Source organism: Schistocerca americana, chromosome 6 (genome assembly GCF_021461395.2).
Source record: "Schistocerca americana isolate TAMUIC-IGC-003095 chromosome 6, iqSchAmer2.1, whole genome shotgun sequence".
NCBI lineage: Eukaryota > Metazoa > Arthropoda > Insecta > Orthoptera > Acrididae > Schistocerca > Schistocerca americana.
The window spans coordinates 320,705,036-320,730,159 of NC_060124.1; the positions used below are offsets into that span (position 1 = coordinate 320,705,036).

The window sequence follows — 25,124 nt, forward strand, 5'->3', positions numbered from 1 at the left end:
TTGTATGTGTGTGTCAATAGCGGCAACGTCCAGAAAGAAAATCAACAGTTTTACCAATGGCAAAGGCAGCAAGTGATATTACTTGGGATGAAATTTGTAAGTTTCATGTCATATGGTGTTAATTAGTACTTATATTATGTAACTACATTGCTGAAAGAATACAAAATTTGACCAGAATAAGCAGACAACACCTTGCTTTTTCCAGTAACATAGACTTTGTTTATTTGTCCATCAAACCGGTCAGATACAAATTCGTATTTACAATATTTCACTCTCATTAGGAATGTGGTATTTATAACGTGATATTTATTTGTTTATAAATAGCTTATTAAAACTGATTTATGATGAAAACAGGCTCATACATACTCATCTGGAGAAATATATATACATAATGTTATACGTTATCAGCGTTGCCAAGCCGTCATGCGTATAAATAAATTTTGTTTTCATTGCCCATCTACGTTTATCACATTTAGTGAAACAGAACATAATTGTCTCTTCATAAATTTTATATCGCCACTCAATTACCTAAGAAAGAAAATTACCTAATAGAGAATAATGTTTCGTTCTTCTCCGAATGTTGGCTGCGTGCTGCTCTCCTGTACAAATTACGCACACACATACTCAGGGTCTCACCCATCAGTTATTTAGAAAACAGCTGCTGTAATTGAGGTCACTCGATTGATATAAGTTCCATCAGCATTCATACGGTGATAATAGAATTTCAGTTCTTAAAGAAGATGATCTGAGCTCCGTAATACTGGTAAGAGGTGCATCTAATGCCAGGATATAAGCTGCTGTTTCAGTCTACGTCTTTCAATTTTCTTCTTTCCTCCTCTGTCGATATTATCCGCATTTCTACCGTCTGGAACAAACAAACATCATCTGTTATTAATACCCAACGGAATCATAAACATCGGAAAGCTGACTCATAACAAAATGGGATTCCACGATTTATTTGACCATAAATTGTGTAAAACCAAACATCTGATTTGTAGACAAGCTGTTCAATTTTTCTTACGACTAGCAATAAGGCATTCCGACAATATGCATGAAAAGCTGGAAAAAACTGTAATGAACTTCATTATATATGCCAGATAAAGATTTTGTTTTGTCTCGTATTTAAATGACTGATACAGAATTATAAAAATATATCCACAATTATATTATCGGATACATACGTATGTATGCAATGTACAAATGAAATAGCTGGAGAAGAACAAACGTTCTCAAAGACCTTCTTCATATGCGGTAGCCTCTGAAAAATCCATCTGGAGAACCACCAACTGTCTGCAGGCATGTTCATATTCGAACGACCCTAATAGCTCTGGAGCATCTATTCGAAACTCTTCATCGTGTACCTTGCTGTAACGCCTGCACTTTCTAGAAAATGATCTAAACACGACCTGAGGGAAATCTATCTTCATGTACGTGCAACAAGACTTTCAACACTACTTGTACAGCATACATGAGACTATAAGCTTTCGCCCTAGTCATCAGTTTTAACGCCAAAGCGGACATGATTCATTTTCTTCATAAATACAAAGATTCTTAACTTCTGACGTTACGACTTCACCAGAAATACTGTAAAACTTATTTTTTCGGTTGATTTTTATCTTTATAAAGCTGCCAGTAGTAAGTATAATGATGGAATTTGAATCTGAAATGTCCTCAGAATTAAATTATGTAAAATGTATATACTGTAGATTAAACTTTATCTCGTATAAAGGCACAATGTGCCAAAAGCAAATCACTTGTTTCCTCAGTGACTGTCGGTCGCTGGCGAATTCGTCTGCAAACAAGGTGCATCTTTCCACGTCACCATGTGGCATCTCTTGCTCGCTTGTGTAAAACTACCATAGGCTACCATAGACTGTCATAAGCAAGTGTGGACTAGGATAGTTTTCCTAGGAGTCTTCGTCAGTTAAGACAGTTACTACGTTACCTGTAAGTTGGGTGCGCTGCATACTTATCGGATATCACCTCATTCCGATGCTTTGTCTGCGTATTCGATCAGTATCTTACTAAATTACGCTAGAAACCGGAAGCTGTGAACCGTCTAGAAACTGAGCGAGGATATATAAAATGCCAGATAACTTACGCAACATTGTTGTTCTGCACAGTTGTCCTCCTGTCTGTTACTTGCAAATAAACAGTACTTATAGCAAAATTGAAAGTGTAAATGTTTGTTTGTGGTTTTATTCGAAAATTGTTAATTTGTAACGTGAAACGGAGGGATGTTGCAGTAAAAATAAAAAAAATAAAAATTTGTCATTTGGCGCTAGAACACGTAATTTCCTTTTACAAGGTAAAATTGAAAGAAAACGCAAAACAAACCCGTATCAAACATTGCTTCAGTACTTCATTCAGGTTATGTGAAACGCGTTTCCGTTATTCATGAACAGGCTTCTCAGTGATCAACAATAACAGAAAACTCTCGCCTTTGATCATGGTTAAGAATGTTCTGTTGAGTACAAAATAACAACAATAATCACGTAGATTTTTTTTGTGTCTGCAATTTCACCAAAAGTAAATGCTTTGATTACACAAAAGCGCAGTAGTTACGCTATCAACTAATTCTTTTACTTATAAAATGCTATTCATATTTTTGTAAGGGTGTAAAATACACAATGGATTAACACTGAATGATGTACAGTTATAATGATGTGCAAAACAAGCAAATAAAAAAATACAAAGTGAGGTTGTCAGCTCCCAGTTTCTCTCTCACACATTCATTTATGTGTCTTTCCCTCCCAATGCTACCAACACTACTGGCAATCCTGCCATTTACTACGCCATTTATGTGTCTCTCTTCCTGTGTCTCGCACAGACTGAGGTGCATCGCAAGCACAGACTTACACACCAGTATGGCTGACGTTGTAGCACAGCCTAGTAGCTGACTGTATACTGAGGTCGACTTCTTGGGAGAAAAGGGTTCGTTGACACACTTCTGCCGGCCGCTGTGGCCGAGCGGTTTTAGGCGCTTCAGACCGGAACCGCGCGACTGCTACGGTCGCAGGTTCGAATCCTACCTCGGGCATGGATGTGTGAGATGTCCTTAGGTTAGTTAGGTTTAAGTAGATTTAAGTCTAGGGGACTGATGACCTCAGATGTTAAGTCCGATAGTGCTCAGAGCCATTTGAATCATATCAGAGGTCCCATATCACTCCTACTGCACACGCCCCACACCATTACAGAGCCTCCACCAGCTTTAAGAGTCCCCTGCTGACTTGCAGGGTCCATGGATTCATGAGGTTGTCTCCGTACCCGTGTACGTCCATCATGTCGATACGATCTGAAACGAAACTCGTCCGGCCAAGCAACAAGTTTCCAGTCATCAACAGTCCAATGTCGGTGATGACGGGCCCAGGTGAGGCGTAAAGCTTTGTGTCGTGCAGTCATCAAGGGTACACGAGTGGACCTTCGGCTCCGGAAGCCCATATCGATGATGTTTAGTTGAATGATTCAAGCCGCGACTCTTGTTGATGGCCCGGCATTGAAATCTGCAGCAATTTGCTGAAGGATTGTACTACTTTCACGCTGAACGATTCTCTTCGGTAGTCGTTGGTGCCGTTTCTTTCCGGCCGCAGAGACGTCGGAGATTTGATGTTTTACCGGATTACTGACATTCACGGTACACTCATGAAATGGTCGCACGGGGAAATCCCCACTTCATCGCTACCACGGAAATGCTGTGTCCCATTGCTCATGCGCCGACAATAACACCACGTTCAATCTCACTTAAATCTTGATAACCTGCTACTCTAGCAGCACTAAACGATCTAACAACTGCACTAGACACTTGCTTGCTAAAATGGTTCAAATGGCTCTGAGCACTATGGGACTTAACATCTAAGGTCATGCCGGCCGGGGTGGCCGTGCTGCTCTAGGCGCTACAGTCTCGATCCGCGCTACCGCTAAGGTCGCAGGTTCGAATCCTGCCTCGGGCATGGATGTGTGTGATGTACTTAGGTTAGTTAGGTTTAAGTAGTTCTAAGTTCTAGAGGCCTGATGACCTCAGAAGGTAAGTCCCATAGTACTCAGAGCCATTTGAACCAACCTAAGGTCATCAGTCCCATAGACTTAGAACTACTTAAACCTAACTAACCTAAGGACATCACACACATCCATGCCCGAGACAGGATTCGAACCTGCGACCATAGCAGCCGCGTAGTTCCGGACTGAAGCGCCTAGAACCGCTCGGCCACAACGGCCGGCACTTGTTTGCATTTGTAGACGTTGCCAACCGCAGCGCCGTTTTCTGCCTGTTTACATATCTCTGTATTTGAATACGCATGGCTATACCAGTATCTTTGGCGCTTCAGTGTATTTTATCCTCCCTAGATTGTTGCCATTTCTATTTTTTTTTTATATAATTTCTCAATCCTTCATGTGTTATTCCTCTTTATTTAGATGTACCTGAACATGCAACTCCATCACTGGGAAGCCGGTAGTACTATTAAACGATAATACAACTGTTTGCGGTTTATTGTTTCGAGGATCCATACCTTCAGCTGCGGATGCCCGAAGTTTGCTTCCTCATAATCCTGATGAACAAGTACTGAGTGAAGAATCTAGAGATATTCTTCAGCTCACCATTTATCGGTCGTGTAGCGATCGTGAAGGCAAGATTAGACCAATTACATCATTCAAGGATGCATGTAAGTTGTCATTCCTCCCGCACTCCAAACGTCATTGTAATGGGAAGACATTCTAACATGTAGTACCATGTACTGAACAGTAGTTAGAAGAGGTTGTATGCATAAGTAGTTCTGCAGGTGTGTACCTTGTAGCTCTTCTCGAGTGGATCTACAGGCAGCCAACGCCGCACCAGCGGACTGAACAGGTTGGCCCCCGGCCGTGGCTCCTCCTCCCCCGGTCGCACCACGAGGCTCACCAGCAGGGACACCACCAGCATGATCGTCCAGCCAATCATCGTGTACCACATGGGAGACACCCGGTATCCAGACCACACGTCGCTGCAAGCAGTCCATTCTTTTTTATTACCACACGAAATGCTATACACTACGAGCACAAGTACCTTGTTTATTTATTTAACCTGGTCTGATTAGGGCCACCAGGCCCTCTCTCACATCGATCCAGAGTTTCACCAGTACAGTACCTTTCTTACATCACAGTTCTTACATCACAGTTACCTAAGAAGTAACAGTTTTGATATGACAAATAGTATTAAAATTATTTGAGTCCATGAAGTGGCAGTGTGAGTAAATAATACTGTTCACTAACAAATAAAGTTAATACTGGCAGTACTTGTATTACAGCAGCCGCTGCCAGTAACAGTGATAATATTAATAATAACAGTGGCAATAATAACAATAATGATAGTACAAACAATCCTGTTGGCAGAACATCTGCAACTGAGCATTGTAGCAGAGGTTGAAATTACCACTTCAGTTGTAAATTACTTTATTTTCATACGACCGGTTTCGGACTCTCATAAGCCCATCCTCAGGTGTCGTAGCTGTGCTGTGGCCCCGATCGCCGCGTGTACCAGGCGCGGTGTGCTGCCTATGAACGCTCATAAGCACCTGAGGATGGGCTTATAACAGTCCGAAACCGGTCGTGTGAAAATAAAGTAATTTACAACTGAAGCGATATTTTCAACCCCTGCAATAATGATAGTGGCAGATATAAGAAGAATTTATAGGTGGACAAAATAGATGTTTCGTGATATAGCGAGTTCTGGGAAAAGGAAATTTAAGGAGACTACATCGACTAAGAATATTGGGAAATGACGAAGATCAGGTTGGAAAGAGGGATGTACAGAGCAACGAGTGTGTACAGGGACAATGTTCATTGTTATTGTTGCTTTAGCAGATATGTCATTAATTGTCTTCTGAAGCTGGAGATGCTATGCAGTTCTCTAATATGACGCGGGAGGTTTTTCCAGAGTCGGGTTCCTGCTACTGAAAGGGTCTCAAACATGAAGTGAGTCAAAGAGCGGATTTTTCTGCCATGTTGTTCTGACGAAAGCGTTATGGTCGAGAAGAGATACCAGGAACATTGTACGTTGAAAGGACAGTAGAGAACACAGAGGGTATAGAAAGTTCAGCACTTGCTTGCAGGCAGCCGGGATACCAGTGCACATTATGATGAAATACGGACAAGGAATCGAACATCACAGATATAACGAACACAGGCATTCATAGTTAATTCCAGGTCTATAGGCTTTCCTGAGAAAGGCCTTGCCGCATGACATCGCTGTTATCAACAACTGGAGGTATGTTTGTTCAAATTTCCTTTTCGGGTCAAGAGCTTTTTATATTTGTGTATGGCAAGGAGAGATGATGATGCATTCTTGGACACTGTAGTCCCGTGTCTAGACCAATTTAGACTTTAATCTGTCATTACTCTTCGACTTGTTGTTGAAGAGGATAAGTTGACAGTAGCCCGATTTAGGATTAAAGACGGTAGAGATTCCCAATACTTCGGGCCAATGAGCCTAGACTTAGCGCCGCTTAGGTTTTGGATGGACTGAGTTGTGACCCCGTATTTTGCGTTGTGTATAAAGCCGGTAGTCAGATTCTTGAAAACTTTCTTCAGTTTTTCTGGTTTTGCTCTTAGATACAGCTGGACGTCATCACGTGGATGTGGTATTTGCGGTAAGAGAAAACTAATGACTCAACATTTGCATATAATGAAAAGAGTATAAGACCTAATATCAAACCATTGGGGACGCCTGATACTACCCGCCTCCGCTGCGACTTTAAGGTGCCGGACATGACGCATTGCTCGGGAAACGTCAGCTATCAGCGAAACCGCTGCACTGGACTTGGCGAGAAATTTATACTGCTAAATGTGGCAAGTAAAATGTCGTAGTCGGCTGTGTCAAACGCTTTGTAGAAGTCTCTGAAACCCATGATAGCTGCCTTTTGTGCATCCATGGCAATCTTCAGGTCATCTGTTACCTTCATTGAGAGATATTTTGTACTGCGATGTTTACGGAAACCTAGTAATTGTTTGTACTTAGGTATTTTCTTAACTGATCGTGGGCTAAATATTCTAATCCCTTGGGCAGTGCAGGAAGAATGCAAATAAGTCTGTAAACAGAGGGTACTGTGGCGACATCCTTACATCTAATTACATGACAGATTTTTTAGCTTAACCTTATATTGGGATGCAGTTTTTAGCTGGTAGTGTGAAGAACAATAATTACTTAAAAAATTAGGTGTCATGAAAACGATGGTGTACCTAATAAATGGTTCACGTCGAGTGGAATGTTACGCTATACAGGGGATCATAGGATGATGGTGATGATGATGGAGAGGGTTTTAAGGGCGCATGACGGCAAGGTCTTCAGCGCCCGCTCAGTAACAGATTGAGATGGGTGTCAAGAAAAGACTCAGAACAACAAGATAAAACAAAACGTAAGGCACAGGAAACTAGCTTGGAAAAATATGTGCCTAGCCACACCGTAGCATGCCGCCAGCAGTAAAACATGGACAACGCAGCAAGAAAGTGGTAGAGGGAGGTAAAATAATATAGCAGATGGTAGTGGCTGGCTCACCGCAAGGAAAAAGGGAGGAGCCAGTCACTTTGCAATACACTAAATCCTCCAGCCAAAAGTTTAGGCCAGAGTCCAGACACATCACAAAACTTTAAAACCCTAGACACACACATCTCATCATTAGCTAAAACACAGGGCACATTCCCATCAACTTATGCTTCTGCCCCTACATCACGGTATAAAATGCAGTCTGTTAAAATGTGCCGGACAGAGATGTGCACACCACAAGCATCACAAATCGGAGGATCCTCCCGCCGTAATAAAAGCTATGTGTGAGAGGACAGGGCCCAATCCGAAGACGCGTGAGGGTCACTTCTTCCCGCCTGAGCACCCGACAGAACGTACGCCACGACCGAGTTGCTGACTTCACCAACCGCAGTTTATTGGCCGTCACCGCCAGCCATTCTTCCTCCCACAACTCCATGCACTTCTTGTGGAGTGCAGAAATGACAGACTGCAAGGGAATAGGACACTGGACCACATCCTGCTCTCTGCAGGCCTCCTTGGCAGCCCGATCGGGCTGAAGTCCCCGCGTTTTATGATGGTCCCCTGGACATTACGAAATGCGGTTAGTTGTTCTTAATAGGGTGTACGTCCACCACGGACGGCAATGCATGCTCTGCAACGTGCTGCCGAGCTGGCCACAAGGTTAGTGATGAGTTTTTGTGGTAGAGGGTTCCAACAGCCACGGTTTCCATCTGTTGGATGGTCGTTTATTTATGCGGACATTTTGCAATACGTCCCACCAACATATCCCACACGTGCTCGATGGGATTTAAGGAGAAGTTTACCATCTTTGGCCCGAAAAAAAGCATGCTTTTTGAGAATTTTTTCTCGGGATGTGTTATAGATATCACTGTAAAATTTGGTTAAAATGTTTATTGATATTTCCTCTACAAACTGGAATTTTTTCGACCGGAAATGTCGAAGAGCAAAGGCGGAAGTGCCGTCGGAACGAAACAAAATTTCGACGTAGACCTCCACGCGCGGTATATCAGAGGTCAGCCGGCTCATCTGAAATCAAAATTGAGTTGACGTTAGCGAAGTATATAAGATTCTTTAGGAGTTTCTAGAATGAAATTTTCGCTCTACAGCGGAGTGTGCGCTGAAAGGAACTTCCTGTGAAGTTTGGAAGGTAGGAGGCGAGGTACTGGCGGAATTAAAGCTGTGAGGACGGGGCGTGAGTCGTGCTTGGGTAGCTCAGTTGGTAGAGCACTTGCCCGCGAAAGGCAAAGGCCCCGAGTTCGAGTCTCGGTCCGGCACACAGTTTTAATCTGCTAGGAAGTTTCATATCAGTGCACATTCCGCTGTAGAGTGAAAATTTCATTCTAGAAACAACTCCCAGGCTGTGGCTAAGCCATGTCTCCGCAATATCCTTTCTTCCAGGAGTGGTTCGCAGGAGAGCTTCTGTGAAGTTTGGAAGGTAGGAGGCGAGGTACTGGCGGAATTAAAGCTGTGAGGACGGGGCGTGAGTCATGCTTGGGTAGCCCAGTTGGTAGAGCACTTGCCCGCGAAAGGCAAAGGTCCCGAGTTCGAGTCTCGGTCGGCACACAGTTTTAATCTGCTAGGAAGTTCTTTAGGAGTTGTACGTAAAAAAAAAAAAAAAAAAAAATGGTTCAAATGGCTCTGAGCACTATGGGACTTAACATCTATGGTCAGCAGTCCCCTAGAACTTAGAACTACTTAAACCTAACTAACCTAAGGACATCAGACAACACCCAGTCATCACGAGGCAGAGAAAATCCCTGACCCCGCCAGGAATCGAACCCGGGAACCCGGGCGCGGGAAGAGAGAACGCTACCGCACGACCATGAGCTGCGGGCAGTTGTACGTACCTTAAGTTATTTGGACCATAGGAAACCAAAATGGCGGCCATTTGAAAAAAAATAGAGTTTCTTTCATCGATTTTTCGACTTCATCGGTGAAGTAAAAATATTTATAGTTGATGGATCGGAATAAAAGTGATACAACTCCTAGATATTTTAGTTAGCTTCATCGGAAACAAAGAATCATGCCAATCGGTTCAATAGATTTGAAGTTACCATACCGCGCGATAAAAAAGACGTAATTTCGAGAAAAACGAGTTTAAAGTTTTGACTACACATAAATGCAATATTATGCAACGTACGTTCAATCTGCTGTTCCGCGTCCATAAACTAGCCCTTCCTCTTCCTCATAGAGGGCGTTCTGCTCGATCTGGGCCATCCTGCACTGCTCCAGAGCCGCTCGTACGGCCGGTGACAAACGGTTTTCGGCCGCTTGAATCCGGTGGTCGTGTGAATTCTTGGCGAACTGCGTCGAATAGAGTCCCAGGGTGACGCCCATCGTTGTCATGGTCTTCAGAACTGCAGAATACCCTTCGTTGAAGTTGCTCACTGCCAGGAAAGTCGCAGTCTCCACAGTCTCCGCACCAGAATGCAAATGATTGGGGGCTAATTTCCAAACACACGCGTTCAAACTTTCATTAGAATTTTGTGTGTTTCCTCCCAAGCAGCGGGACAATAACTCGTCCTCCGAAAGAAAAAAACTGTTGCGTGAAAAAGGCCGATTTTGGGCAAGTGCATTTTTTTTTGTTCAACCGCAAATAACAAACATTTCCGTTCCGTATTCGGTAAAACCGTTTCAGGAGTGGATTCCAAACACTTTTATCGATCTAAAAATGCAATTTAAAAAATTGATTTTTTGAACCAAAGGGTAGTAAATCGTGGGAACGGGCAATCCGATCCATTTGTGGAATATCTACCCCTTCCAAGTGTTCCTCCACCTTCGCCGTTCAGTGCGGTCGCACATAATCATGAGGTGCGAATGCACCACAGAAAAGACACACATGGGCAAGGAGTGCAGCGTCACAATGACGTTGACCGCTGAATGTATCGGGTTCAAAGATTTGGAGGTCAGTAAGTGCATGGAACATTATCACTTCCGACTCCCATAACACACGAACCGTCAAACGATCGTGTTTTACAGTAATAGAAGCATCGTCACATGGCGGGAGGTAAGAACACGTGATACTCCCAGGAACATGATGGAACGTGATCGTTTCCGTTGTTCAGGTGTTACGCTGTGAGGAGGCATAATATTCCATGCTCGTACTGACCTCCAAATCTTTAAACACGTTAATCTGACGCTGCACTTCTTCCCCATGTCTGTCTCTTCAGGGGTGCATTCGAACATGATGGTTTTGTATGATGCTGTGCGACCGTATTCAACAACACAAATGAAGGAGCTGTTGAAATGAAAGCATATTCGGGGAATGGATTGGTTCCCGTTACCCCGACTTAAAGCCCATCGAGCACGTGTGGGATACTTGCTCACAAAAAGATACCCCCTAGCACAAGAACTCCGTAACAAACCAGTCGCGAGCATGTTGCATAATACGCATTGCCGCCCACGATGATCACACACCCCATTAAGAAACATGTCTCGCCTATTGTATAGTCCAAGGGAACATCATAAATCGCAGTGACTTCTGTGTAATTACAGTATTTGATGAAAAATGTCATTTTTTGTCCCATTGCGAAGTTCTTTCAGTTACCTTCTTTACCACACTGTAGCCGTTCATTCTATCTACGGAAAAGTTTCAGCGAGCTGTGTTTCTTGGCAGTGGCACTTCGTGCAACATTTACATTCGTCCTTACGTTTTGCGCAGCAGTGTAGTATATATTTTATGAGTTAGTAGTACAGACTAATTTGGATAAAAAATACCAAATAACGTGTGCAGTTTTCATTGGTCATAAACATCGCTGATTGGAGGTATGTCTTCATTTCAGGTACTGGTGCTCCAGTTGATATAAGTTTATTTGCCGATTGTCATTTTTGCTTCGAAGTTCCGGTTGTGAAGTTGTGCTTGAATTGAAAAAGTGGAAGTTTACAACTGTGATCGTGATTTGTCCGCCAATTGTGCTGTATCGTTCAAGCACTCCGCACATAATACAAATTCTTACTATATGAATGTGGCATGCGTGTACGGGTTTTGTAAAGGAACGCGGTTGCTCGTTGAAGAGAATATGGTAGACGATTCCCAAATCATGGGAGTACTAGCTTCAAGAATGTTTACTCGTGTTTTCATTAAACTGAAAGAGAATGGTGCAGCGAGCAAGAGTCATATTTCATCTGAAAAATGGTTCAAATGGCTCTGAGCACTATGGGACTTAACTACTGTGGTCATCAGTCCCCTAGAACTTAGAACTACTTAAACCTAACTAACCTAAGGACATCACACACATCCATGCCCGAGGCAGGATTAGAACCTGCGACCGGAGCAGTCGCGCGGTTCCGGACTGCGCGCCTAGAACCGCTAGACCACCGCGGCCGGCTATTTCATCTGAACGTGCAAATGAACAGTGTATGGGTGAAACACACGGATGGGAGAAAAATCACAACACCACGAAATAATCAATGCAGAGCAATGAAATTTCAGGAAGACATTTATCTTGGCAACACATTTAAGTGATTAACGTTCCGAGATCACAGGTTAAAGTAAGAGCAATATAATCCACTGCAAATGTGAAATATTGGTACATTAATAACCGGTGTAATGGCCAGAATGTTGTACAGCTACCGGATATTAGTTTGTGGGACAGAGTTCCGTGCCTGTTGCCCTAGGTTGGTCAATGCTAAAATATCGACATTCTGTAGAGCATGTTGGGTTACAGCTGCAGTATGTGGACAAGCATCATCCTGTTCGAAGAGATTTCGGGATTGCAGCCGGTCTTCGACGGCTCACCTGAAGATGACTGGCAGGTATTCAGCTTAAATATCGTGGAACGAAGTTTACGAGGACCGGATGCAATCTCGAAATCTCTTCGAACATTTAATTCACCGGGAAAATTGTAAATTTCACATCAAGAGCATTATCATGTTGAAAAATACCTCCTGGAATACTGTTCACGAATGGCTTCACAACGGGTCGAATCACAAGACTGACGTACGAATCTGCAGTCACTGTGCACTAGAGTGCTCCTGCTGTCGTAAGAAATCATATCCTAAACCATAACGCCAGGTGTAGATCCAGTGTGTATAGCGCTGGCTTCCTTCTAACAAACAAACGGTCATAATTGGTACCGAGGTAAAAGCAGCTTTTATCATAAAATACAACAGACCGCCACCTGGCCCCCCAGTGAGCTCTTGGTGGACGCCGTTGAAGTCGCAAATGGCGGTGGTTTGGGGTCAGTGGAACGCCTGCTACAGGGCATCTGGCCCGGAGCTGTCCTCGAAGCAAGCGATTTGTAAATCAGTTCCTTGTGTCACTATGGCGCCGGCTGTTGTTCAAATTGCTGCTGCAAGTTTTAAAGTTCTTATTTTTTGTTGTCTCTATTATTTAATGAGCGTTTTATTAATGTGATTGCGTATTATTATTAATTGATTTTTATTTATGGTTTGGTTTAGCGATCCCTTTTCACTGTTTGCTCCTTTTATTTGAGTCCTTTTAATTATGCTTGCGGTGGTTATAAAGTCTATATTGCTTACTGATCTCCGTAAGTTAAAGAATACGGTAATACCACATGCGTTTCGCAGCAGCAGATCTCTTTGAGTCTCCTTGCTGGAACTTCTCCACCTGAAATCGCTAAAGATGATTTATCGCTCTACGGAAATCGATCGGTACGGCCAAGTGCTATGCTGTGTCATGTCTATGGAATGTCGCGTCCATTATTAGCTCATGAAATTATTTAGGTCTTCAGAGAAATATCCTCGGCGAATCCCAGAACCGTGTAAAACTGCAGGTTCGCACCATCAAACCACACAACACTTCCGAACGACTTGCGTCATAAATAATCACTGAATATTTCTTTTGAAATGATTAAGGGTCATGAACTCTACACACCTGATACTCCTTTTGTGCTTTTATATGTATTTATTTTCTTTAACACCATAAAACATAGATTACTGCCTTAATGGCGGCTTCCAACAATCTCCTCTAAAACCGACATAGAACATCTCTCTTCCAATGTCCAACACGGAATAATTATCTCTTTGCCGTAGCTTAATACAGTCTATATATCTTGGTTATCGAGTTCGCGCGGAGATGCTTTATTCCACAGAGTATTTATCTCTCGCGCAGTTATTTTGAATTAAAATAAACAGATTCTTATTGTCCTATTGCACGCCATCGTTCGCCGCCCGGGATTAGACGAGAGGTCTGGGGCGTTGTCGGCTGGTCCCGGCGGAGGCTCGAGTCCTTCCTCGGGCTTGGGTGTGTGTGTTCGTCCTTACGATTACACGCCATGGTTCGCTGCCCGGTATTAGCCGAAAGGTCTCAAGCGTTGTCGGCCGAGAGGTCTGGGGCGTTGTCGGCTGGTCCCGGCGGAGGCTCGAGTCCTTCCTCGGGCTTGGGTGTGTGTGTTCGTCCTTACGATTACACGCCATGGTTCGCTGCCCGGTATTAGCCGAAAGGTCTCAAGCGTTGTCGGCCGAGAGGTCTGGGGCGTTGTCGGCTGGTCCCGGCGGAGGCTCGAGTCCTTCCTCGGGCTTGGGTGTGTGTGTTCGTCCTTACGATTACACGCCATGGTTCGCTGCCCGGTATTAGCCGAAAGGTCTCAAGCGTTGTCGGCCGAGAGGTCTGGGGCGTTGTCGGCTGGTCCCCGCGGAGGCTCGAGTCCTTCCTCGGGCTTGGGTGTGTGTGTTCGTCCTTACGATTACACGCCATGGTTCGCTGCCCGGTATTAGCCGAAAGGTCTCAAGCGTTGTCGGCCGAGAGGTCTGGGGCGTTGTCGGCTGGTCCCGGCGGAGGCTCGAGTCCTTCCTCGGGCTTGGGTGTGTGTGTTCGTCCTTACGATTACACGCCATGGTTCGCTGCCCGGTATTAGCCGAAAGGTCTCAAGCGTTGTCGGCCGAGAGGTCTGGGGCGTTGTCGGCTGGTCCCGGCGGAGGCTCGAGTCCTTCCTCGGGCTTGGGTGTGTGTGTTCGTCCTTACGATTACACGCCATGGTTCGCTGCCCGGTATTAGCCGAAAGGTCTCAAGCGTTGTCGGCCGAGAGGTCTGGGGCGTTGTCGGCTGGTCCCGGCAGAGGCTCGAGTCCTTCCTCGGGCTTGGGTGTGTGTGTTCGTCCTTACGATTACACGCCATGGTTCGCTGCCCGGTATTAGCCGAAAGGTCTCAAGCGTTGTCGGCCGAGAGGTCTGGGGCGTTGTCGGCTGGTCCCGGCGGAGGCTCGAGTCCTTCCTCGGGCTTGGGTGTGTGTGTTCGTCCTTACGATTACACGCCATGGTTCGCTGCCCGGTATTAGCCGAAAGGTCTCAAGCGTTGTCGGCCGAGAGGTCTGGGGCGTTGTCGGCTGGTCCCGGCGGAGGCTCGAGTCCTTCCTCGGGCTTGGGTGTGTGTGTTCGTCCTTAGGATTACACGCCATCGTTCGCCGCCCGGGATTAGCCGAGAGGTCTCAGGCGTTGTCGGCCGAGAGGTCTGAGGCGTTGTCGGCTGGTCCCGGCGGAGGCTCGAGTCCTTCCTCGGGCTTGGGTGTGTGTGTTCGTCCTTAGGATTACACGCCATCGTTCGCCGCCCGGGATTAGCCGAGAGGTCTCAGGCGTTGTCGGCCGAGAGGTCTGAGGCGTTGTCGGCAGGTCCCGGCGGAGGTTCGAGTCCTTCCTCGGGCTTGGGTGTGTGTGTTCGTCCTTAGGATAATTCAGGTTAAGTACTGTGTAAGCTTAGGGACTGACGACCTTAGCAGTAAAGTTCTGTAAGATTTCACACACATTTGAACATTTTTGAACACGCCCACGTTCGAATCCAATGAGGTTTTGATAATGGCGTCTTTGTTGCCCGAAGGGCATTCTAGACTAACATCAGCTCACCATGTCCAGTCTCAGGGGTAACTAACTTTCACGACCATTACGGCGTGTATTTAAAGCGAACTTGATTTGCATCCTTATAGAGGCGCTACTAGCCTCACATCTTTCAGAAGTAGAAACACGTCTGCCAAGTTTCGTTTATGTAGCACAACTTCTTGGTATTGCAATTATTTTCCATCAGTGTTTTTCATATGAACGTGCAGATGGACAGTGTGTGGATGAAATAGAACTCATTATTCAGTTGGTTCAAGAATCATGAAAGAAGGTTGTATACATGGAAGAACCCTGGAGATACTAAAAGGTTTCAGATAGATTATATAATGGTAAGACAGAGATTTAGGAACCAGGTTTTAAATTGTAAGACATTTCCAGGGGCAGATGTGGACTCTGACCACAATCTATTGGTTATGAACTGTAGATTAAAACTAAAGAAACTGCAAAAAGGTGGGAATTTAAGGAGATGTGACCTGGATAAACTGAAAGAACTAGAGGTTGTACAGAGTTTCAGGGAGAGCATAAGGGAACAATTGACAGAAATGGGGGAAAGAAATACAGTAGAAGAAGAATGGGTAGCTTCGAGGAATGAAATAGTGAAAGCGGCAGAGGATCAAGTAGGTAAAAAGACGAGGGCTAGTAGAAATCCTTGAGTAACAGAACAGATACTGAATTTAATTGATGAAAGGAGAAAATACAAAAATGCAGTAAGTGCAGGCAAAAAGGAATACAAACGTCTTAAAAATGAGATCGACAGGAAGTGCAAAATGGCTAAGCAGGGATGGCTAGAGTACAAATGTAAGGGTGTAGAGGCTTATCTCACGAGGGGTAAGATAGATACTGCCTACAGGAAAATTAAAGAGACCTTTGGAGAAAAGAGAACCACTTGCATGAATATCAAGAGTTCAGATGGAAACTCAGTTCTAAGCAAAGAAGGGAAAGCAGAAAGGTGGAAGGAGTATATAGAGGGTCTATACAAGGGCGATATTCTTGAGGACAATATCATGGAAATGGAAGAGGATGTAAATGAAGATGAAATGGGATATATGATACTGTGTGAAGAGTTTGACAGAGCACTGAAAGAACTAAGTCGAAACAAGGGCCCGAGAGTAGACAACATTCCAATAGAACTACTGACAGCCTTGGGAGAGCCAGTCCTGACAAAACTCTACCATCTGGTGAGCAAGATGTATGAGACAGGCGAAATACCCTCAGACTTCAAGAAGAATATAATAATTCCAATCCCAAAGAAAGCAGGTGTTGACAGATGTGAAAATTACCGAACTATCAGTTTAATAAGTCACAGCTGCAAAATACTAACGCGAATTCTTTACAGACGAATGGAAAAACTGGTAGAAGCTGACCTCGGGAAAGATCAGTTTGGATTCCGTAGAAATTTTGGAACACGTGAGGCAATACTGACCCTACGACGTATCTTAGAAGAAAGATTACGTAAAGGCAAACCTACGTTTCTAGCATTTGTAGACTTAGAGAAAGCTTTTGACAATGTTGATTGGAATACTCTCTTTCAAATTCTGAAGGTGGCAGGGGTAAAATACAGAGAGCGAAAGGCTATTTACAATTTGTACAGAATCCAGATGGCAGTTATAAAAGTCGAGGGGCATGAAAGGGAAACAGACGTTGGGAAGGGAGTGAGACAGGGTTGTAGCCTATCCCAGATCTTATTTAATACGCATATTGAGCAAGCAGTGAAGGAAAGAAAAGAAAAATTCGGAGTAGGAATTAAAATTCATAGAGAAGAAATAAAAACTTTGAGATTCGCCGATGACATTGTAATTCTGTCAGAATCAGCAAAGGACTTGGAAGAGCAGTTGAACGGAATGGACAGTGTCTTGAAAGGAGGGTATAAGATGAACATCAACAAAAGCATAACGAGGATAATGGAATGTAGTCGAATTAATTCGGGTGATGCTGGGGGAATTAGATTAGGAAATGAGACACTTAAAGTAGTAAAGGAGTTTTGCTATTTGGGGAGCAAAATAACTCATGATGGTCGAAGTAGAGAGGATATAAAATGTAGACTGGCAATGGCAAGGAAAGCGTTTCTGAAGAAGAGAAATTTGTTAACATCGAGTTTTGATTTAAGTGTTAGGAAGTCGTTTCTGAAAGTATTTGTATGGAGTGTAGCCATGTATGGAAGTGAAACGTGGACGATAAATAGTTTAGACAACAAGAGAATAGAAGCTTTCGAAATGTGGTGCTACAGAAGAATGCTGAAGATTAGACGGGTAGATCACATAACTAATGAGGAGGTATTGAATAAATTGGGGAGAAGAGGAGTTTGTGGCACAACTTGACTAGAAGAAGGGATCGGTTGGTAGGACATGTTCTGAGGCATCAAGGGATCACTAATTTAATACTGGAGGGCAGCGTGGAGGGTAAAAACCGTAAAGGGAGACCAAGAGATGAATACACTAAGCAGATTCAGAAGGATGTAGGCTGCAGTAGGTACTGGGAGATGAAGAGGCTTGCACAGGATAGAGTAGCATGGAGAGCTGCATCAAACCAGTCTCAGGACTGAAGACCACAGCAACAACAACAACTCAGTTGGTAGAACGTAGCTCTTCAACAAACAGACCTTGACTTCTACAAGAATACGGCGGACATTAAGTATGTGTTGCCTCTACCATAGTTTACAGTGTTTTCATCACATTCGAGAAGGAGACGAAGGACGACGACTGGAATTTTCTCGATAGTAAATTGCAAACAGGAGGGTAATCCTATTAATAGTGTTTACTAATGAAGCCACTTTCACTCGAGTGAGTACGACTAACAACTGTGTTTTTGGGAACGCAGCCACCGTCCTCTGTACATCCGCACTTGCTCTGTGTTCTCTGCTACGGAGTACACAGCATCATTCTGGAGGAATTCTGCACATGCTAACCAAGCTGATGTAGCTCTTCATGAGACAAGCCACATACTCACAGGGTGTATAAGATCAACCCCGGTCAACAAGATATTTCCATTCATGGATGCAGCACCTCCGGATATGAAAAGTAGCAGCAGAGAATGAAAAGAAGAAGCAAGAAACAGAGCCAAGGCGTTCATTGTTCGGAACTCACGCCTATCCACCTCGACTAAAATCCAGATAGAGCTTCCTACTTACAGCAGCACCAATTCCAAGTTCAGCAGAAGCCTGCCAAACTGAGCTGCGGCGTACAAAGTCTCCTGGAGGATTACGGATAGGAAAAGAGAAGCCACCATCAGGCTGCCATCTCCAATACAGGAAGTTAAAGGCCCCTCAACAGGTTGATAACAGGGGTGACAACGTGCAAGACTATTCTGAAAAAGTGGGGTATCACTAATGATGAATTTTGCGAATGGGGGCAAGAAAGGGCTCTGAACATTTGCTGGTCGGTAGCAATCTGAGTGAAATCTGTGACATTCAGCTTAAGCGTACGGCTGTGCCATTCTGCCTGCTGAACTCATAAAGTGTACAATTCTCTGTAATTAAACCTGTAAAGTTACGAATCTGAGAGACGTGCAGAAAGAGTATCAATGAGGTTCTGGAAGGTACCTACAGGGACGTGAAGCCATACCAGCTCCAGTGTCGTGGCCAGCAGCGCTAGATGTCTCGGTTGAGGATCCGTGATCGGAAAAGCCTGATCGAGATGGTCCCACAAATTCTCGATTGGGCTTTAATCCGGGGAGTTTGGGGACCAGGGGACTACAGTAAACCGAACGCGGTGAACATCGAGCCACGTATGTACACTGTGAACAGTGTAACACGTTGCATATTCCTGGTGTAGATGCCGGCCAGAGTGGCCGAGCGGTTCTAGGCGCTTCAGTCTGGAACCGCGCGACCGCTACGGTCGCAGGTTCGAATCCTGCCTTGGGCATGGATGTGTGTGGTGTCCTTAGGTTAGTTAGGTTTAAGTAGTTCTAAGTTCTAGGGGACTGATGACCACAGATGTTAAGTCCCTTAGTGCTCAGAGGCATTTGAACCATTTGAACCTGGTGTAGATACCATCCTCCCGTGGAAAACAAACTGAATGTAGGAGTGAATATGATCCCCAAGGATAGATGCATACTTGTGTTGATCCACTGCGCTTTCCAGAATGACGAAATCAACCAGGTAATGGTACGAAAACATTCCCGAGACCATGATGCTCCCTTCTCCAACAGAAGAAATTAACTCCAGACAGAACGAGATTGTTCAAGCACATGGAAGTACCAATACGAGCCAGCCACTAAGCGTAAACATTACGACGTGGTTAGTCGGTCAAAAAAAGTGCAACACACTTCTGTGTCTGAGTGCGAGTGAGCTCAGCAGAGTGATGAGTGCAGACCACTCTGCCTCCGTTGCTCTCGAAACATGGTATAGAAAGTGCTAAGGAAAATGCAACAACATCCAGCAAGGGTGTGACTAACCAGTTAAAACACATACAAAGTGGCTAAGCAAACGTAGCAGAACGGAAGAGCGCTAACAACTCGTCGGCCGGTGTGGCCGAGCGGTTCTAGGCGCTTCAGTCTGGAACCGCTCGACAGCTACGGTCGCAGGTTCGAATCCTGCCTCGGGCATGGATGTGTGTGATGTCCTTAGGTTACTTAGGTTTAAGTAGTTCTAAGTTCTAGGGGACTTATGACTTCAGATGTTGAGTCCCATAGTGCTCAGAGCCATTTGAACCATTTTTCGCTAACAACTCGTAAAGAGCAGAATCCATTTGGTCATGAAGAATGATGTCAACAGGCAGAGTCTCTCCTCAGCGCCATAAATGGTCTACCTCGTTAGGCTAGTGTCAGTCGATCAGTAAAATGAATGACATTCACGTCGTACGCACTCGATTCTCTGATTATTGTATGCTAATATCTTGTGTCTGAGATTATTATAGTACCACTCATATTCCTGCCAACTTACGAGATGACCAGCGATTAGTAGCAACAAATGATAGAAGCCATCCTCCAGAACCAGCTGCTACTGATGGGTAGAACAGGGGCCTACCAACACCTTTTGGAGCTTGCAGCACAAACTGCTCTGAACTCTAGCATAACTTGGGTCAGGCAGCCTACCAAAGGCCAGGATCAGCATTCAATACAACCTCAAGGCATACGACATCGCCATCCATCCAATAGGACAACATGGGCAGGATGTGGGATGTACAGTGTACTCCCAGAATGGCGTGTGAGAGACAACACACATGCACTGAAGCCACCGCCATCTTCGATCAGAGCTTCCGACTGGGTACACGTTCCACACCACAGGCGACAACCTACTTACTAGAAGTCACTGCTGTGGGTGCAGGGTTGATGAAGCTTGATACGTCAGCCTGAGGCAGCCACTGGGTTCAGCAGATCCCTCGTCGGCTTGCTAAGCCACCAGCCACTGCCGAAGACAAGGCGACGAGATGCATTCAGACAAATGAATGAAGTAATACTTACTCCTGTTTCACTGCGTCTGGCGACGCCTCACAGCTTCGTCGGCCTGCATCCTGACAGACAGCAGAGAGTAGGCAACCTCTACAACACAATGAAGAGACTAAAGAAGTGGAGGAAAAACATTGCTAGAAGTATTTCATATGACTTCACTACTTCGGAAAGGTGTAGTATTGCAGAACAGGTTGTTAGGGGACTGACATATAATTCTGACATGACACTGGCTCTTTATTTTAAAATGTCAGAGCCATAGAAGCGACGTTGTCCTCTGTGCTACATTATTTAATCGTTTTTGGTTTGATGTCGATTCCTTCTAGCACCGCGTGGCCGATCTTGTTTATCTTTGGTTCATCCTTAATTTGTAACTCGTTCTTTTTCGGTATTTTAATGAGGAAGTATTGACTTTGAATGTCCATATTTCTGGAATTACTAGTCGTTATGAAGCTGTAACGATCATGCTTCATTTAAGAGGCGATGATTTTTTTTTCTGAATTTTATGTGGATGACGAAAGAGTGCGTAATATGGCGGCACGTAGGACAATCTGTGTTGCGCATTGCTTGGAGGCCAGAGTGAGAGAACGTGACGAGGAAGCCATCTGAGTGGTGGGAGGCGGCAAGGAAGCCAAAATTTAAAGTTTACAGAAATAACGAAAAGGACTTAAAAGTATCAAACCGAAATCCGACTAGAGAGTCTCTCTCTCTCTCCCTCTCTCTCTCTCTCTCTCTCTCTTTCTGTCTCCCCCCCTCTCTCTCTGTGGGAGATGGGAGTGTCTAAAGATGATTCCAAACAGTACTAGTCTATTGAAGGAAAGACGCAGAAGCGAGCCAGATCCGCTGAGAAGTACAGCAAATAGCCGGACGCCGTGTGGCGTCGCGAACGGTAAGAGGAGGCAAGGGCATCGAGAAACTGGCGTGTTTGCTCGTGAGTGTGTAAAATAGTGCCGGGGCATTAACTTGATTAAATGTTGCCGAACACCGATGGATGAAGTAATATAATGGCATTAATTCTTGAAAATGTGTGCAACAAACTTTCTTAAAGTTATGAGATGACGGAAACCTGCGAGTCGGTAATGTGTACGCTCACGCGATGTGGCAAAAGTGAGAACAATGACTGTCTTGACCGAGAACCATTTTGACTGATTTCGATTTTAACTGTGGGTGGTATGCGGTTGTTAGAGAGGTAACATTCACGCAGGAATACTCCCTGAAAAGAACGAGCGGCTCCTTTCATCACATCATTCGAAAGATATTCTTTCCGTACTGAAGTGAAGCTATACAGTAGCCTCAATAAATTTGATTCAAAGAGAGGAAATTATTTTGTCCTTGCCACAAACATTACTCCCTTGTCTTCTAAGAAAATCCAAAAGCTTTTCAGTCCAAAATCACATTTCTAGCACACAAATAAAGACGAAAGGTAGGAATTCCGAGGATGCCGCCTGCTGCGGCTGCCGACGTCGACAAGGCGCCGCCTGCGAGATCTTAGAGCAGTGCTCTGAGCAACCGCCAAATGCCCGTTCAGTGCCCTATGTGACCGTACTGTGTCAACTCTGGGAGCTAAATAGTAAGTTTCACGTGACTTACGATTCGAAACTGCAGCTCTAGTTACATTCTGTATCAGGTACTTTAGCTAACAAGCAGTTCACTCACTTTAGTTCCAGGACCATAACAAAAGACATCCACTACTAATTCTGCTTCTTTTGAAAACTCTTGACCACTGAAGCACGGAAATTATAATAGAAGCACGAAGGGAAACCAAATAAAAATTTGCAGTAACAATTAAAATTCAGGAAGAGGAAATAGAAACTTTGAGGTTTGCCGATGAGACTGTAATTCTGTCATAGACAGCAACGAACTTGGAGGAGCGGTTGAAGGGAATGTACAGTGTGTTGAAAGTAGGATGTAAGATCAACATTAACAAAAGGATAACAATGATAATCAAATGCAGTCGAATTAAATCGGTTGATGCTTTGAGAATCAGATTAGGAAACGAGACACTAAAGGCAGTAGATGAATTTTGCTGTTTGGGCAGCAAAATAACTACTGCAATCTGCAAGGACATAAAATGAAGGTTGGCAACGGCAAGAAAATCGTTTCTGAAGAAGACAAATTTTTTAACATCGAGTGTAGTGTTAGGCAGTCTGTTCTGAAGACATTTTTATGTAATGTAGCCATGTATGGCAGTAACACTTTGACGATAAATAGTTTAGACAAGAGAAGAATAGTGGCTTTTGAAATGTGTTACTACAGAAGGACGCTGAAAATTAGATGGGTAGATTACATAAATAATAAGGAGGCAGAAAACAGAATTGGGGAGACAAGAAATTTGTTGCACAACTTGACTACAGGACACATTCCGAGACATCAGGGGTCACCAGTTTAGTATTGGAGGGAAGTGGTGGGGGGGGGGGGGGGGGGAGGTTAAGAATCGTAGAGGACGACCAAGAGATGAATACAGGAATACAGTAAGCAGATTCAGAAGGACGTAGATTGCAGTAGTTGTTCGGAAGTGAAAAGGCTTGCACAGTTTAGAGTGGCAAGCAGGCCTGCGTCAAACCAGCCTTCGGACTGATGACCGCAACAACAAAACACAATAGTAAAATAATACCATACCTGTCGCTCCAAACTTTCCAAATTGGGAATCTGTCTTCTGGCGTAACTGGAACACTGTTACTTTTACGTCTTCGGTTCCAAAAAGTACTGCTACAGATTTGAACTTCGTTTTGACATTAAAAAGCGAAGCTATCCTCACCCTGAAGGTTGGTTTGCACACCAGAGGACTTTAGTAAGGATGGTCATGTTGCCTTTATTATGCACTCACCTTTTCCCCATTTTAGAACTAACTTACTCACCTTAACAATAGAGAATTTCTTGACATGTTTCACACTAACATATCATTGCCAGGGGTGTACGAAAAGAATCCTAGAATCCACTTTGGACCGGAGCCTACCTTTTTGGATCTGAACCCTGGCACATAACCACTGAGCCAGAGAACCATAACTATGGCCTCTCTCTTCTATAGTCTTCTCACAAAAAATGCTATCCTAAGCAGCGCATAAAGTGGGCGACAACACCTACCGTAAAAGTCCATTTTTTTTTTGTGAAATGACTACGAACGTTTTTACTTTCATCTATAGTTATACTATACTTGAGAATCGAGTTTTCCAAGATTGCCTGAAATTCTTTTTATTACTATTACCGGTTTCGGAAGACCTAAGCTGTCATCATCGGATCTCGTAACATTATTAGATGTACATTATTTCTACAGCACTGGAAGTCACATATAGTGATGTTGCGTCAAATCGTAATAAAAAGTAAGCAGAGACACCAGCATGTCACAAATAAAATACCACATAATTAAATCATACGACATGTTGTGCCGATGTCCCAGCTGGGAGACAGGAACCACAAGCGATTTTTAATTACTGTAAGGCATACGTGGAGTATCACTATCAAGGATCTGATACATATAGCGTGTTTATTTTAACTGAAGACATTGGAATGTGTCGAAAACGACACATGAGATCACAAAAAAATTATAACAACTTGTTTCTGTTGAAGGGGGACATTCAACGATACCACACTTGACTCCCCCCCCCCCCCAACCGTATCGTCGTTGGCGAGGAGAGGGGTGGTGGAGGACAGCTTTAAAATCTTCAGTGCAAATCCCCGTTTTTTATTTCAGATTACGATTCTACTGTAAAACCTACATACGCTATGTCCGAAGCATTTTCTTCGTTTCGCCACAGATGGCGCTGTAATCGGAGGAATAGAAATGGGTACGCAATCGCAATTTACCACATGCTACTCAATGGTCCTTGAATATCGAATGGCACCTCCATGCTCCGAGGATAGGACAGGTCAGTATTTCATAACGTGAAAATCACATTTACAGCACTGTATTCCTCCGACATATCGAACATGGGACTACTCGACGCGCCATATACATTTTTACGAGATGTTGAAAATAAAACAGTAAGTTTTAGACAGTTAAATAATACGCAGGTTTCTTTTGGGTCAGTTTCATACGTCCTTTACGTGCAGCCCGATGATTCAGGCGTTTTAACAGCTTTAATTCGGCTGAAATTGTTTCCGCCTGACATTCCAAGTCAAGTATTGTTTTCTTACGCTACGTTGTTGTTTCTGTGTGTCTCGTAATGTCTTCAGATTCAGCGCCAACTTTGTCAGCTAATCCATCTTCACTACCCTGCAGACGAACAAATGGCAATAATTTTGTCATCAGAAATCGATTACATCCAGCATCACTGTGATTTATTTCCTTAACGCCTATATCTGAGCATTCTGGGATGTTAAACTTCCTAACACCTTTGCAATTCCAACAGCAGCAATGTCTTTCAACAGATCTCCTTTATCCATTCCACGTAGCGTATCTAACGTTTTGTGCACGAACGCTAGTGTCTTCTTT

The 25,124-nt window shown here is 44.1% G+C and overlaps 1 protein-coding gene across 2 annotated transcripts in view; it reads right to left on the reverse strand.

The window, feature by feature from the left end:
• Positions 1-245: 245 nt before the first annotated feature.
• LOC124619721 (sodium-coupled monocarboxylate transporter 1-like) overlaps positions 246-25,124 on the reverse strand; it is a 180,450-nt gene continuing 155,571 nt past the window's right edge. For both annotated transcript variants that reach the window (XM_047146284.1, XM_047146283.1), the window contains 2 exons: positions 4,787-4,979; positions 246-865 (listed from right to left, as the gene is read on the reverse strand). In XM_047146284.1, coding sequence (XP_047002240.1) covers positions 803-865; positions 4,787-4,979 — 256 coding nt within the window. In that variant the 3' untranslated portion in view covers positions 246-802. The remainder of the gene's footprint in view (positions 866-4,786; positions 4,980-25,124) is intronic.